We start from the raw sequence: 16,196 nt of genomic DNA, 5'->3' as shown, positions 1-16,196 counted from the left end.
TGAAGGTCGTCCTAGTCCCATGTATCGAGCGAGTAGTGTTAACCCTTTGATGTTTCATTATATTTGTCCTTGAAAACAAGTCCATCTTCTAATTCTTCCTCCAAAAGTTTGCTGAACTACAAAATATTGGCCTTGCAAACCTAGTGTACAGATAATACAATGCGATCATGTTATTTTGACACAAAATAAATGCCCGGGCTGGAATTTAAGTGTCAACAAGGACTTTACACACGTACATGAGGTCCCAAAAGTTGAACTCTTAGTACTTACACACGATTTGGACAGGAGGACAAAAAGCTGTAGTTTCCAGTCAGAATAGAAATAACCTCACATTGGTATACCAAAAGTGTGAGCTAAAAATGAAAATACACAAAAAGTTCCAACTTAACCCACGACGGAAATCGCGGACTTGTTATCCTGTCACTCCAGCACATCCCGTACGATAAAAATTGTGGCATTCAGCCTGTCATTCCGGAAAAGAAAATTTTTTCCGGAAGTTTATCTTGAAAGGTTTCGATGATAAAGATTTTTTCTGTATTTCAGTGGGACTGGTTGTGGACTGGAAAGGGCTCTGTCGAGTGCAGTGCAGACTATACCCACTGCCACTCCGTGTCCTATGGCCGCTTTTGTGACGTAATTCTACAAAGCATAACAGGGATTGCGCAACATGGACTATGTGCATTTTCGTGTCATGTTTATCACTCCGCCGGGTTTCAGTCAGACATTTTGACAACTACTCTAGGCAGTCGGACTACACTGCAGCTTCTAACGGAACAAGAGCAAGCAAAATCATATCGAAACACGTCGATTTTGCCCTTTAAATTTCATTTGACATAGCGCGGATATATCATCAATAATGTACTGAGACTGGTGATAAGGGATAAATCAAAAAGTCTTGAGATGAAAATTAAAATACATTTTAGGGCATGCCCTAAAATGCTGTTGAATTAACCAAGTAAAGGTACATTATTAAAATGTTAGCATGCACGCCACAAATATTTGTGTAACTCTGGAGTTAAAAGGACCGATGGAACTCTACTACGACAGTCGGGATAATATAGTGTAATACAACTTCCTAGAATCTTTCTCAAACTTTTATCAGGAAATCGGCGAGATTTCCGGACAGAAAAAGTTTCCCATAATTTGCGAGAACAATTGAACACACTCCATCCACACATCCCCAGACAAATTGTTAAATAATTGCAAAATTGTATTTTATTTCCACCACCGAAAATGTTTCATAGATGTCTCCACTGAAGTAGATAAAAATTCTGATATCTCTGATGCATTCTGCATGTATTATCTCTGCGAAACCACTTCGTAATAAATATAAATATACATAGAAAATGTTAAAGTTATTAAATATACAAAACTCTTTTGGTGTACCAGACACGACACAGGACAAAATTACTGTTGATATGTTTGGCAGCGTGGGTGAGACAAGGAATGTTCGGAATGTAAATTCGCCTGGGATTTTGAACTTTTTACGATTATGATTAGCGGTGAAATGCGACACGTCCGTGTGACTCTGTTTTGAAATGGCTTCCGTGGTTCGGCTAACGGGCTTGGTCACAAAGGTTGTTACTATGACACAGGTAAACAAATACCACGCGCCACGCTGAAACAATTAGAAGGGGCAAGTAGTCAATGAAGTGGCGGCTCAGAGGAAACAAAAACACTTCTTTTTGTTGATATTCTTAAAAAAGGCTACAAAAGGCAACTCATGATTCAATTACCATTCATTGGCTGCAAACGGCAACCCCACCATTCATCCACCTTCGCTTGTATGATTCTACACATGCGCAAAAACGTGTGGAAGATTCATCAGACGATGGTGAAAGTGAGACTGCAGGATGACTGAATCACGAGCTTACACAAATCTACTGACTTGCCTCCGCCCACGTGCCCTCACCAAATAATGTGGAATGTTTACGAAGGATACATGATTCAACCTTAGTCACAAAAATCAAGCACACAGACTGTTTGAAAAATAAATTCTATTTGCTCGTACAAAAATATCTTTAAAATGTAATATTTGATATCTCCCTTCCTTTCAAAACGTTGAGCAGCACAGTACAGACGTTCCATGCTGTGAATAAATATATATTTATATATATATCCAAAGAAAATATTCCGTAAGTTTTACATTTCATGTAAGAGGATAAGAAAGAACAAGCAGTTACTCTTTGTATATGACAACACTGGCCGGCACTATAGGCATCCTGGTGAATGTACTTTTAGAAAGTTTACCCCAATAGACCATCAAAATAATTACACCGATAAATTAACAACACTTTGCAAAACTAGAGACGATTTCGACTGATGGTCTTGGCGTCGCTTCACTTGAAATTCCAAATAGGCCGCAGTGTGAAACCAAAAGTGACATTGAAAACGTTGATGTGCCTCGCGACATTCAAAACGCCACGTGGTTGAAAGTTCAAGCTGGGGCTGTTTAATTCCCAGCTCGGCTTACTTGAAACAATTTCTTCCTTTCAAATGGGTTAACAATACAAGAAAATGTGGTGAGCGAGTCGAAGCTGTCTCATTCTGTAAATTTTAAATCACCTGCACGTATCGAAGGCTAAACAAAACCGACACATTTCGCAACCTGGGCGTTTCGAAGCGAACGTTTTCAACGTTTTACTAATGTTTCGAGAATACTACAGCCACACAAAATCAACATTGATAAATGTTGACCGGGGTGAAAGAAAAGACGACCGCGACACGCACTGTAGAGGTTTTGCAGATAAATATATGAAAAAAAATAAATGGGGTATATAAATATTTCTATGAATAAATAAGCTGGGAATGGAACAGAGAAAATGGCGGAGAGGACGGGCTAATGTTGAAAGAGTTCGTCTTCGTTAAACGCAAAAGTTAAGTCCTTTCAATGTACATGATAATAGCCTATTTCGATAGCAGAAACGATTTGGCGAAGAGCTCGAATTTCGAAGTCCGGACAACGCGGGCACAAATCGCTCTGAACATGGCAGTTCAGTCCGTCTGCCAGAAACATCTCTCGTATGGAGAGACTACTGACCAGCATATGCCACAGAATGCCACAGAGAGGAGGTTCTGCTGGACATAATCAGACATAATGTCCCATGCTAAGTTCTCAGGTTCCGGCGGGTTTTATCATCATCGCAATTTTGGGGACTTCTTGTAATTTTGTTTCTTCTTGCTGGTAAACATCAAAACAGAAAAGAGCACCGGCACTGGCGCGTCAAGATAACGTCGTTACCTGGAGACGGCTAGTTGCTATGACTTCGAACGGGAACGGCGCAATTGACAACCCTGGCTTTCCCTCGGCTGGTGGGACCGGTGCACCGTCGGGCAGCCGGAGACTAAAACGTTGCAGTAGACCAGAGAAAAAGACAAAGAGTTCGTGCCTGGCCAATTGCTCCCCAACACAACGGCGGCGACCTGGAGAGAGAATAAGAAGCGATTGCGCAATCAGGTTTTTTTCACTCTTACATAATACAAAATCTGTGTTGCTATGGCTCAGTTTTTTGTGAACAGGTTTCGTCAGCAACTGGTCGCGTGTGAAGGTCTCCTCATATTGTGCACTGAATGGGTATAATCAGTCAAGCGACATACACATTGTCGACGATGTCTTCGACCTACTACTTTGAACCGCCAGAGTGAAACCATCGTATATCCATGGTGAAACCGTGACGAAAGATATTTTGAACTGAAAAACTACGTTAACGTACACAGAAAAATTAAACAAAACTAACCTAAAGAGTATGGCATGAACCCTTCTCTCTGGACCAGTTTTCCATCTTCATCCAAGAACCTCGTCGGGTCGAATTTTTCTGGACATGGCCATAAGTCGGGATCCATGTGAACCGACCAAACGTTTGCGAAGACGCAGGTTCCAGCAGGCAAGGTGTAGCCCCGCAACTCGACATCTCCACTGGTGGCGTGCGGCAGTCCCAGCGGTGCCATGTTAGCGACACGCAGGACCTCCATAATAGTGGCCTGCGTATAAGGCAAATCATCCGCGTACGCGAATGATGGGTGGCAGTTGCGGTCAACCTGTTGATCGATCTCCGCCTGGACGCGTGCCTGCACTTCAGGGTGCTTAACCATGTACAGAATGCACCACTTGAGCGCGGTCGACGTGCTCTCGAAACCTGCGCCGAAAAGTTCGCTGACTATGTAAGCGAGCGACAGTTTATCGAAGGAGGTCACGCCGTTGCGCTCTTCTTCCTCCTGTTTCATCCTCTGAATACCGACGTCAATGACGTCACGGATGTTTTCTGGGTCAAAAGTGGCGAGATGGCGGTCAATATACTTGCCGATGAACTCAATAAGTTCGGCGCAGTTCTGCTGGAGACGTTGAGACTGCTTTCGAAACCATGGTATATACCACAGAGCGGGCAAAAAGCTTATGGCTGCACTAGGTCCGACGAGCTCAGCATCCTCATGGGTCATTTCCAAGATACGCTTCAATTCTTCATCGTCGTACTTGAAGCGTTCACCAAGTGTCATCTGGGCGATGATATTGGTGAGTGCGCATTCAACGGCGGTGGCCACATCGAATGGATGACCTACTTCGCCGTCTATAGCACCAAGGAAGTGTCGCAACTCTTCCACAATGGGCTCTTCGATGCTGAGTTTTCCCATCCCGAAGTGTCTGAGGGCGGACACCTCAAAGCGGCGATTCCCCGACCACACCTTTCCATTAGAGAAAATGGTACCTGGGAATGAGAGAAAAAGAGAGAAATTTAAACAATCATATTGTTCTCATGCAAAAGATGACGCAAAAAAACCCTGGGTCTTTTGTGAGAGTCGGGTCGATCGGAGCAGGAATGCCGACGTACTTGCAAGGGAGACTATATGAAGCAAATGACTTAGACTGGTTCTGGCGCATGCCTTTACGTTTTGATGGAAATAAATTCGGGTCGATCAGGGACACCGACAAGAGCGCCGTGCAATAACCAGTTGTATCAGGCATACAAAAATTATTACATTAGCAAGCTGCGGAGATGCAATCTTTCTATGTGCGAGTGAAAGTCCACCTACTGCTGTCCCACATACCAGCAGACTCAGCTGGCAAGAGAACATTTGTCACGCGATAGACAACTGCTTAATGGGCTATTCATTCTTTTATTGCTTTGTCATTCTCCAAAGTTACGAACACAGTGTATTCGACAGACTTGTCCTGCCTGAAAGGAGGGGATTTATGTCTTTTACACAGTCCCATGTGATTGCTCGAAACTTTCACCGCCCTTGCGGCCACGTGCTGTGCATTACTTTCCTGTGACATTTCGTGCAAACTTTTTCGAAAGTGAGACTGCCACCTTAAAAATATAAACTCTGCCAAAAAATAACATTCAAATAAAAATGACATGTCGAAAGGAGGGAAGGGTTGGCGGAGATTAAGATGTCATTGAGTGCGGCAAGCTCGGCCTTGACATCCCTTCTCAATAGCTTACCTTTAGTGCCGTTGTCAGAAAATACATTTGTTGATTTCCAGTCGGGACGTCCGGCAAATTTGGACCCCTTCTGCTTTAGCGCCTCCTTGATTGTGTCGTATCCGTTGAGCACCACCACTTCTTGGCAACCCAATTTAACCTTAAACACGGAACCGTACCGGTTAGCCATCTTAACGAATTTCTGATGGGGCTTACTGCCCAGATGAGGCAAATACCCGAGTATGGGCCATCCCCATGGACCCGGTGGGTGTTTGTAGTGCCTCCTGTCCCTCTCTCGAAAGCAGTAATAAATGCCAAGAAATAATGCAATAAATAGAAGAAAACTATCAAGTGTGAACATTGTCGACTATACTTTTCAGAATGTTGCAAGCTGTTTCGTAGGCGTTCTTCCCAAAAGTCTCGGGGAGTGATGTGCGCTGTCTTGGGTCGACGCGAATCAATGCAGTCCTATCGTCTCGAGCTTGCCTCTTTGTAGTCTCGATCCGACCACTTGCACATGCGCTGTTTATAAGCTATAAGACTGAAAACGTGTGACGTCATTCAAGCATTGCGAACGCAACCTACTGAGAAACGCCATGCTATTCGATCGACGGCACCATTTATGACAATACCGTTGGTCTGTTACCCGAAACAGGCGACCTTGTCGACGAGAACATCCCGCGTCTTCTGTTCACTGTAACAGACCTCAGGCAGATTTGTTTCGTCTCGGAGTCGACACAATCCCGTACGCTACGCGTGAAGAAGGCCTTACAGAGAAAGACAACTGGCGGCCTCATCCATAAAACATGATTTTCAACGATGGCGCATTGACTACACCACATCCGCATATTTCACACAGGAATGGCCATACTAGACCGCTTTTGGTTTTATACCGGGTGGTCAATGAGAGGAAGTAAACTTAAACCCAAACCTAACGGAAGTTATGCTGAGACCGCCAAACGAGCGACAGTTCTCACAACCTGAACCACACGACTGCTGAACGCTGCCCCTCGGAACGGACAGTAGCGTTGGACATGCCCGTTGAGGCTGTTCGGGAAGCGTACGCTGGCGCTGCCCGTATTACTGCTGGACAGTTGCGCACGTGTTTGTCCGTACGTGTCTCACATGAAATCTCAGGACAGTCACGAACAGCGATCATGATGTTGTAAAACAACGTAACTTTGACAAACAAGAAGGTTACACAAAAGCCCGCCGCTATTAAGAATTATCCTACCTTAATAGTGACACGGCTAATTAAATCCATGAGACTAACTGTACCCGCTTTGCATTTCAAAGAGTCAGGGTATCCCTTGTAAAAGTGATTTTTGTTGATTATTTTGAGAAATCGTGCCACTTGCGGCGCACAATAACTGCGCTTTCGTCATTTCGAAAAATTGCCTGTGACCACGGCCACTCTACCTCAAGAATAGCCGTGCTGTGACATTCAACCTGGGAACTGGGGAAGTTGCCTTGAAGAAACTTACGGGCCACATCAACGCAGTAGCATATGTATGAGGGCATGTGTATATCCCCATATTCCTATAGAGCGCGTAATGTATACAGTCAATCAGGTACAATTAATATGGTCGGTCAAACAAGTTATGTTGGAAAGGCGAGACGTTCTCAGTAGTTATGAACAGGCCTTGCATCACTTACAATCACCGCATCAATAAGAACAGATTGTCCCATCTGCTATTGTCGAGGATGATAGAACTTTCAATGCGCATGCGGGGGGTCGCCAACTCACGGTAGAACAGTGAGACTATCGCTACCTTTACGAGTAAATAAATGAACGGTACAATTCTAGTCTTTCAACGATTGCTGAGGCCGTCTCCATGGATACAACTATATTCCTTTGCGCGTAGTGGCACGAAAAGTTGAAGGACTTTCTCTGATCCATAACGTGCCAAAGTGAGTGTTGGGGAGATTCGAGGCCAATCAGTCAACGCAATACTGCCCATGCCACATTAATCAATGACAATGACTGGGAATTGTAATCGCACATTTCAGCGACGTGGACGATTTTAATTAAACTTTTTGGGTTTTGCACAAATCAGAAATCCCCTGGTTTTGGAGCTAGGAAAGTTTGTAGTATTGGTAAACCAACACCGTACAATGATGTGTGTACATGATGCTTTGAAACTGATCACCATGCACAGTGATTTTAGAGACTTTGAAATTAAATATCACTGCCATTGGTAAAGTTTATGCGTCCAAAGGGTAGAACGTTTAGTTCCGTTCAATTGCGCTGCATACTTTCACCAGGAGATGTTACGTCAAAGGTGTGTGCATATTTAAGAGGGTTCAGAATCGTCTATACCTACCCTACCCATGCATGCAGCCTGCTTTTCCTTTCATGGCCCTGACCTAGACATTCATTAAAAGAGCGATTTTCTCTCCCGGTGTAAAGACAGTCAATTGTAGATGTAACATCTTTATTGACACTATATCATGGAGGTCCGTATATTACCCCATTTATCGCTAGTCGTCCGTCCATACCGAACCACTATCCCTCCGAACTGTGGCCAGACTGTCCCACGGAATGGCTGGTCTTGTATGAATATTGGTGATGCTCTCCTCTCTCTCTCTCTCTCTCTCTCTCTCTCTCTCTCTCTCTCTCTCTCTCTCTCTCCGTATGAATACTATTTGATGTGACAATGCAAGCGCACGCTAATGCCAGCCAAGCATGCAGTGTGGTCACTCTCAACGCCACCAGCCATTGCTGAGCTTTCAACCCATCGACGCCTTTATTTCAACGTACGATCCTGGGTATCGGTAACTTTGTTCCTCGATGCAATATTACTCTGACAGTGAAGGACGTGACATTGAAATGACGTGGTGACCAAAAGGCGTACTTCGCGTGGCCACCAATGCCAGAAACTGACTTTATTTTACTTTAATACGATCACTTTCCCCGCAAGGACCCTCATCCGTACGGAGAATGAAGTAATACTAGCCAGAACAAAGTCATCACTCGTTACAAACAGGCGTGCATGATGTCATCCGGAATGTCTCGCGCTCTCAATTGCCGTAATAGCCCATTAGCTGCTCCGGTACAGCACCAGTAACACCTAGGCATCATTTGCATGAGAAAACACTTGGGCAATCACGTCGTTAACATAGAAACAATTGAGTATTTTGTCGGTGTAATGTTCCGTGATGGCAAGGCTCATCGTCCGCCAGCACGGCTTTTTAGCCAGACAGGAGTCTTCCACTAATCCGGCTGCTCGAACGGCAGGCCTTGGCAAGCGAAGATGGGCAAGGCTAGGCTGAACTAATATATCTTCAGAACGAACGCCTGTCATGACCTTATATGGCCATCGGTAACCTCCTTATATGGAAATTTGAGTATGCTTTGAGAATTATGCAAGAACAACCGGTGACGACATGACGCCGGATCTGAACTTGACCACGAGAATAGAGGGTGTGGGGAAGCTTGGGAATACTGGAGGTGTGGAATTTACGATGTGATTCCGATTCTCGCAAAGTTTTTTTTTAATTGTTTTACGAGTTGCTTGATGACTCATCAGGTCACACAGCAATGCAAATGTTTGTAATCTGCACTACAATGCAATAGAGAGTTTTAATTGTCGCACACCGGAAGCTGCTTTTTATCGCATTAACGATCTATTGCGTCTAATCCCTTTATGAGCCCCTTTGGGAAAAGAGAGAATGCTAAAGTTACTAGTAAGTACGGCCGAAGAGAACGCGATATTGCAAGCTCAGCAATTTGAATCGCTTTATTGCATAATGTAACAACGGGATGCAGCTGGCTTTTCCGACACGCAGTGAACTTCCCCTAAAAAAGGAATAAAATGCGAATGAACGATGGTTAACAGTAGAAATGAATCAACAAAAATTAAATACTTGTTCTTCAATTTTATGACCAATAACAACGTAAAAAACAACATTAGACATCCAAAATATATAAGATTCTAGTCTCTACGTAAATAGGAAAATATGGGAACACGGGCGCTGTACTCGATCTTCTTGGCGCCATAGAAGCTCAATAATAATTATTTGCTCTAGTTATTTTAGTAGAAGGTTACCACTAGAAATGAATCGCCAAAAGAAAATATTTGTTTTCTTCAATTCTGTTACCCGAGAACAGCATAAATAACAACACAAATAACAACACGGAGAGAGATTATTTTAGATCGTGCTTTGTCAAGTTGACATAATGTATACATCGTTGTAATATGTGAATAAAGTTTTTGTTATATTTGTTGTTACATGTCTGAGCAATGGTTCCAAATATGAAAACAATCACAACGAAGTGAGCGCCTGGTGCCACATTCGATCATATCACAATACAAATGCAAAAATGTATGTATGATACAGTACATTGACGTTATACCGACTTTGGTTAAGATATAGGGTCAGGTACGTCTGCATAATGGGACACATGATGTGAAAACAAATAGCGGCCGTATTGGATCGTATCACAACAAAAATTGACATGCATAAGTGTGTCACATTACATTACTTTGCATTCAACATAAATTCATTTTCCCGTAGAACAAGCGTATTTTCAATAATGCCATTCCACCAAAGTACCAGAACATAAGGTTACCAGGGGTCATGAAAAAGGCAAACTACAACAGCCTGGAGGGACTGTGAGCCTAGGGAGAAGTAAAGATAACTGAGGGGGTGCTAAGGGACAAAATATATATTGCAGCCATGTCAAAGCATATACCGTCATATTCATTACACCCATATATCAATAATTTACGATCAAAAATAAATTTGGAGATAATTTTAATTTAAAATCCTCTGATTTTTTGGTTCCCCTCCCCCGACACGTTTTTGTACATAGTGACAAGTTCCCGACATGCTTTGGCTGAAGTAAGGCAAACTACAAGCGCACATTAAATATTACACAAAGACCTGACACTTGTTTAAATTTTCAATTTTCGCTATTATAACCTTAGGTAACTGTGCTGTTGATGACTAGCTGTAACATGGAACATAATTCCATTCTGCTGGTAAAAACCGGTGTATGATAAATGATCATAGACTAACCAAGACTTACCAAGGTATAATTGTCAGTACGACAGAAATTACATGTACTTGACAGACCATAGGGATCTGACTTTATAGCGCATGGAAACTGGCAGAGAAGCCCCTTTTATTTCCCGGAATGTTTTACAGGGCTTTTTGACACGGTGGGTATTCTCAAAAAGCAAAGTGACCCCTCTCTATTCACCCTGAAAAATGCATGAACTCCCTCTACATTGCCATTTTTTAGATGACCCCACTGATGTTGCCGGCCCGACCAGGCAATAACTTCTTAACGCGCTCTTATTTCCTGACGTGCGACGTCCACTTCGTCCATCAATGTGGTATTCATTCTTTTACCTGCTATGAAAACTTGGTGTGCGTGATCAAGAAATTTTGTGGAGGGACCGTTTGTCAGTTTATCGCGTACAGCCTAAAACTACTATTTATAGGGGTGGTTCTACAATAACGTAAATTGTATTTGCATCACTCTGTGATGAACCTCTGAGAACAATTAAAAACCTGTCAAAATACGATAAACAATCCATCGGCTAAATTGTGGTTAACACTCCGGAGAAGGGACCTAACCTCATTTTAGCATCTAGAAGTCGCCAGATTTTAGTCGATCTGCATATACCAGAAAAGATTTTGGTCTCCCTTTGGTCCATTTAACTCTACAATTGGAATACAGAACATGAAAAGAGGCCCAAGTGGATGTAGTGATCATTAAAAAAAGACACTGAAAGCGAAATGTCTTTGCACAAATCTATCTCTAGGCCACCTGCCTGGAGTAACTTTTTTGGAACCTGTCGGTACAACAAAGGCACCCTTTGTATTATCAAAGGAGGAAGTGGTGATCATCCGACGGAAATACCAATATCCAAATATAACCTCTGAGAACAATTAAAAAACCTGTGCAGGAAGTGTCCATGAAAAGAAGTATGCATGCGTTGTTTAATAAGTTACAATTATGAACCGAAAGGTAAACTTGCCACAAAGCGTGTCAACGTAGACACCTGAATGCGTGGGCAGAGAGAAACGATTGTTGAATTTTCAGAAATTTCATTTGTCGGATGTCTTTGTCCAGAATCGATGGTTAGACGGCGGCTTTACTGGCATTAAGGGAATCATTGTCTTTTGAGACAAAGCGGATGACATCAGCCACCCTCTTTTAAGGGCAGGAAGCGTTGTGTTTGTTGTCTGTGCTCACAGGTTGCCGACACCGGTGTCTATAGAACGTTTGTAAAGGGACCCCCTCCCCCAAAAAAGCGATCGGTTGTCGGCCGCCACTTTGTCTGTTGTTTAAGTGACCGAAGTCACTAATAACACCAGTGAGAGTATACAGCCACAGACAAGGTCTGTGATACAGCAAAGAACACCAGCGGAATCTCGGCCTGCTGAACAATAAACAGAAGCCTCACAAGTTGAAAACAATATTGACAATTATATATGTTCACAAAACAAGGTTACCGTGTCAAACCCCCGTTCGCCGCGGATTTAATAAAAAATATCAGGCAACATATTTATATAACTTTTGCAGTTCCAAATGAAAACAAAAGACAGAACACCTCATAGTCTTCTTAACATCGTAGCCTAATCCCAATCCATGGTCTTTACGAGCCGGGGTTAAAAGGGGTTTCACGTTTTCCAGTGATTGTGATACAAAGGTGATTTGGAAGAACATCAGATTTCCGCTACACAATAAGTTGGTACATGTACCTTCATATGGTCTACTGTGAACATGATTGGAACTAATTTAGGATAATTGGATAATGAGCTAATGTCGGTTTAATCTGCAACTGTAAACTCATGTTTTCTCTTTAACGCACTTGTTTATTATGAGTAATTTGTAAGCTTAATATCGCAACATTCAGCTATACGGCACCCAACATTTTTGAGAATTTCGAAAAATACAAAGATGCAATTCTCCCAAATTAGTTCCAATCGTGATTATGACGCTTTCACTCTTTGTACACAGGACAGACAGTATCAACGTCCCTATTGTTTATGCTTACAAAACACACTGTGTAATTACCCTAAAATAACCATGATGACACCCATCCGCAATAATCACGCAACTCCAAATCGAAATCCCCGGGTCAATTCTTTTATAGACGCGTGTATGGAAAACTAGATTCTTTTGTGACGTCATTATCACAGAAATAACATGCCTTGGGGCCCAGCATTTGCATTCATCAATAGGTCTCGGAATTGCCCATTATTTTGCATCCAGTGGCTTTGATAGGAAATGTAAACATTGTATATTCCTAATTTGCACATCTCTCAGGCAACACCTACGGGTTCAATTTTTTTCAGCCCATGGAAAGCGGGATATTGATGACATTGAAAAAGATACTTGTTGATACTAGATGTCAGAACTTAGAAACCCGTGTTTCGGAATTGCATATTGGGCCAATTAAGGGCACACGGAATGCCATTGCGAAGCAAATGAATAGTTTTTGATAAGATATTTTGCAAAATATGTTTGTTCTCAATCTGATTTTTTACAAAAATCAGATGTAGAGATGGGTTCAACCTTTGCGAGAACAGCAAAAAACACGCAGAGGTGGAAACGCCGACATCTCTATACCTGATTTTCATGTCATTTGGTAATTCTGGGCATTAAAGAAAACATGCAGCGCTTATGTAATTCTGTAAATTACACCAGGGTCCTTGGCAACGGATGCACAGGTTTATGGCCTCTTACAACCAGGTGCAGGTGGTCGTGTTCACTGAAGAAATTGGAGAGGTGGACCCCCTACAGGTAGGCCAACCACCACATTCACAAAGCAAGCTCTCTCCTGGGAATCGCCCCTGGCTAGGCAGGTAGCTGCAGGATTGCAGCGATTGTCGGCCCACTGGGTTACCTATCCAGCTGACCAGACCCACGGAGCTTACAGGTATTTTATTGCAGCTATCACGGAGGTCCATTCATTATGCTGGATGTAGTTTGGGACGATAAGTTCCCTGTGCCTATTATCTTAGTCTTTCACGACCAGATTTAATAGGTTTCGCAGAGGTTATTTGACAGAGATTTATGACTACATCTATCGGTTGCCTTCCGCTTCACTTCGAGTCCTAATACCTTACATCGGTGTTACACATATTTAAAACAATGACTGACGATAGAGGACAATCCAGCCAGCCGGCCAGCTGAAAGAATGAAGCCCCAAATCTGACGCCCTCTAACGGTGAACTTTGGGTTTGCAGCGGCCTCCAGGCCAACGCCCCACTTTGCTGACCTCACATGTACTTGTCACGTCGCTAAATCAAACATTATACATGACAGTACGTATGGGTGCTCTCTGACGAAAAACCGAAGTTATCAATACTCTACTCGTTGATAATGATGGCAACGTGTCATGAGGATGAGGAAGCAAACTACACCAGGTCAGACTCTGACGTTTTGGACTCCATCAGCGATTTCGAAGTACGCCCCGATGACGTGTTCCTCGTTGGTTACCCGCAATCTGGGACTGACCTGTTGGAAAGCATTATGCGCCAACTTTATGACCGGTGGGGCACGTTTAGATTAACAGAGAACGGTAGAGTACCATTATTGGACTCAAACCGCGAGAAAGGTGGGTTCAGAGAGTGTATGATGGCACCTTCGCCCAGGCTCATGACGTCACACCTGCCCCAGGAGTTATTCCCCAGTCAACGTAACATATGCAAGACCATAATTGTGATAAGGAACCCCAAAGATGTGTGTGTCGCTTGCTACCATCACTTTTTACACGAACAGTCATTTCCATCGCAATCCCTGCATGTTCCTCAGTTAAGTCAATGGAACGAATTCGTTCAAAGATTTGCCACTGGTACCCTACCCTATGGATCTTGGTTGGATAATGTCGCTGGTTGGTTGGACAACCGCCCGCAAAACTCGCTCTTTTTACGATATGAACTTTTGAAAGCAGACCCACGAAGTGCCGTCGAAGAGATCTGTCGGTTTATCGGTTTTGCGGAATGTGAGGCACGTATACAAGCCGTGATCGCTGACCTTGAACTTTGTAATATGCTCGACTTGAGCGAAAAACTAAGTTTCCTAAACGGGGACCACCGGAGTGCCATGTCCCATCGTCCGTGTGAGGGAGTAGGGAGTTGGAAAAAGTACTTCTGCGTGTCGCAAAGTGAGCTTTTCGATTCAATCATCGGTGTGCTGAAAAGCAAGGGCTACGACGAACAGTTGTAGATATTATGAAATTCAGTTTTAAGGGTCTTTTTTTTTCAAATTGGTAGAATATTTGATGGTGCCAGTACTTTCACTTGTCATTTACAGCGAAGGCATTGACCTTGTAGATGTTTTTAAACTTACATTTTCGTTACGTTTTTCTCGAGGGTCTATGGTTACGAGTATTACATAATTAAACCACAGTAGAATGTTTGATCTACCTTTAAACACAACTAATTATCAATAAACCATCTACCTCTCATCCAAGTTTTGGTTTCCTCTGAAAGAATGGTGTTCTTATGACCTTGAGGTATTGCAATGCCTGCGAAGTTGCTACAACATGGTCAGGGATTGAACTTTGATTAATGATCATGTCGCTCAAGGTCGTACAGGATAATACGAATGGAAACGCACCCAAGAAATTGTTCATAGGGATCACGCAATGAAACCCTACACCCACAGCAGACTGGGGCAGCAGTGAGGATTTTGCCAGACAAGAGTTCAAGAAGCCCCCATTCCTGATGAACATAGAGAAAACAATACATTAAGTGATGTGAATTAAATTCTTTGGAACAATTGAAATTCCAGGGTTACCTTGGCACAATACTGGCCATTATCACTGGCTTGTAAGTGACAGTAATTGTACAAGTGCAGTGTTCAGTGTGTAATTCATCACATGCATTCATTATTGCTCAATAAAAGGTGAAACTAAATTCCAAGGTCGCACAAACTTAACCACTGTCTGGCTGAGTGTTTTTGTTATCCTGGTTGTACCCTGGATCTTTTCTTTTCCACACAGGTCTTGCTTGATTGCCACTGCTCATTAACAATGTAGGAATAAAAACTATGTGGCGTAATTCATCCCTCAATCCCAGGGGAACTTCAATGATTTGATGCCTGTCATAGTCTCCACGGGGGCTGACTTTGAGAACAATACCCTGGTGCAACGGTCAAACTGTTTGGCTCAGTTGCTTGGAGTTACTTGAGAAAACACTGCTGCTTTTGCCATTCACAGACCCCTTGAAATTGCCTGTGCAACAATAGCTTATCTTCTGCACACTGCTCGCTAGATGACAATCACCGAGAACGATGATGGTGATGACAACCTAGATACACGATTTTTCTGCTACATGCTTTTACAAATAGCAAATGAATGTCTAAGACCAGATGTATATTGTTTCAGAGATGGTAACTGTGCTTCATGGCCATTGTATGAGACAACAAGGAATACACAATACCAATCGCACTGAAAAAAATAGCATCAATAACACTTTGCCCACATTTGATTATATGTGGCAGGCCAGAGTGAGTGTATGTACGATATTTAATAGCTTCTATGGGCTTTTGCTTGTTATATGCACCCTCCATAGAAGTACGGAATGGTTGGCAACTGTTGCAACAGACACACACATATACAACAGCATGCAGCCTGGTACATTAGAAATAATTAATGTAGATAATATGGTCCCTCTATGTCAACAGATGCATGATTGAAGGCTACAGTAACATGTAAAAATGAGTATTATGCAGTGTGCTCTGCTACAAAATTAATGCAGGTTCTGAAGTATATTGAGGTAAACTTAAGTTATCGTGTTCAGCTATTAGGG

The 16,196-nt window shown here is 42.8% G+C and overlaps 2 protein-coding genes across 2 annotated transcripts; one reads left to right on the top strand and one right to left on the bottom strand.

Moving 5' to 3' along the window:
- Positions 1–1,197: 1,197 nt before the first annotated feature.
- LOC139149424 (cytochrome P450 18a1-like) lies at positions 1,198–6,509 on the bottom strand. Its single transcript, XM_070721191.1, has 3 exons — positions 5,442–6,509; positions 3,738–4,703; positions 1,198–3,423 (listed from the first exon to the last, which is right to left on the bottom strand). The coding sequence occupies exons 1-3, from the start codon at positions 5,779–5,781 to the stop codon at positions 3,224–3,226; spliced, it is 1,506 nt and encodes a 501-aa protein (XP_070577292.1). The 5' UTR covers positions 5,782–6,509; the 3' UTR covers positions 1,198–3,223.
- A 7,258-nt stretch (positions 6,510–13,767) lies between these two features.
- On the top strand, positions 13,768–14,610 carry LOC139150593 (amine sulfotransferase-like). The gene has a single exon (XM_070723030.1). The coding sequence runs from the start codon at positions 13,768–13,770 to the stop codon at positions 14,608–14,610; it is 843 nt and encodes a 280-aa protein (XP_070579131.1).
- Positions 14,611–16,196: the final 1,586 nt, after the last annotated feature.

This window comes from Ptychodera flava, chromosome 14 (assembly GCF_041260155.1).
Source record: "Ptychodera flava strain L36383 chromosome 14, AS_Pfla_20210202, whole genome shotgun sequence".
NCBI classification, from domain to species: domain Eukaryota; kingdom Metazoa; phylum Hemichordata; class Enteropneusta; family Ptychoderidae; genus Ptychodera; species Ptychodera flava.
This window is presented reverse-complemented; position numbering and strand designations above follow the sequence as displayed.

Excerpts from the sequence above, each read along its gene's own strand:
- LOC139149424 (XM_070721191.1), bottom strand. The coding sequence starts at position 5,781 with ATGTTCACACTTGATAGTTTTCTTCTATTTATTGCATTATTTCTTGGC. Across the intron at positions 4,704-5,441 it reads TTCTGACAACGGCACTAAAG|GTACCATTTTCTCTAATGGA; the intron begins GTAAGCTATTGA and ends TCTCATTCCCAG. Across the intron at positions 3,424-3,737 it reads GTTCATGCCATACTCTTTAG|GTCGCCGCCGTTGTGTTGGG; the intron begins GTTAGTTTTGTT and ends TTCTCTCTCCAG.
- LOC139150593 (XM_070723030.1), top strand. The coding sequence starts at position 13,768 with ATGGCAACGTGTCATGAGGATGAGGAAGCAAACTACACCAGGTCAGAC.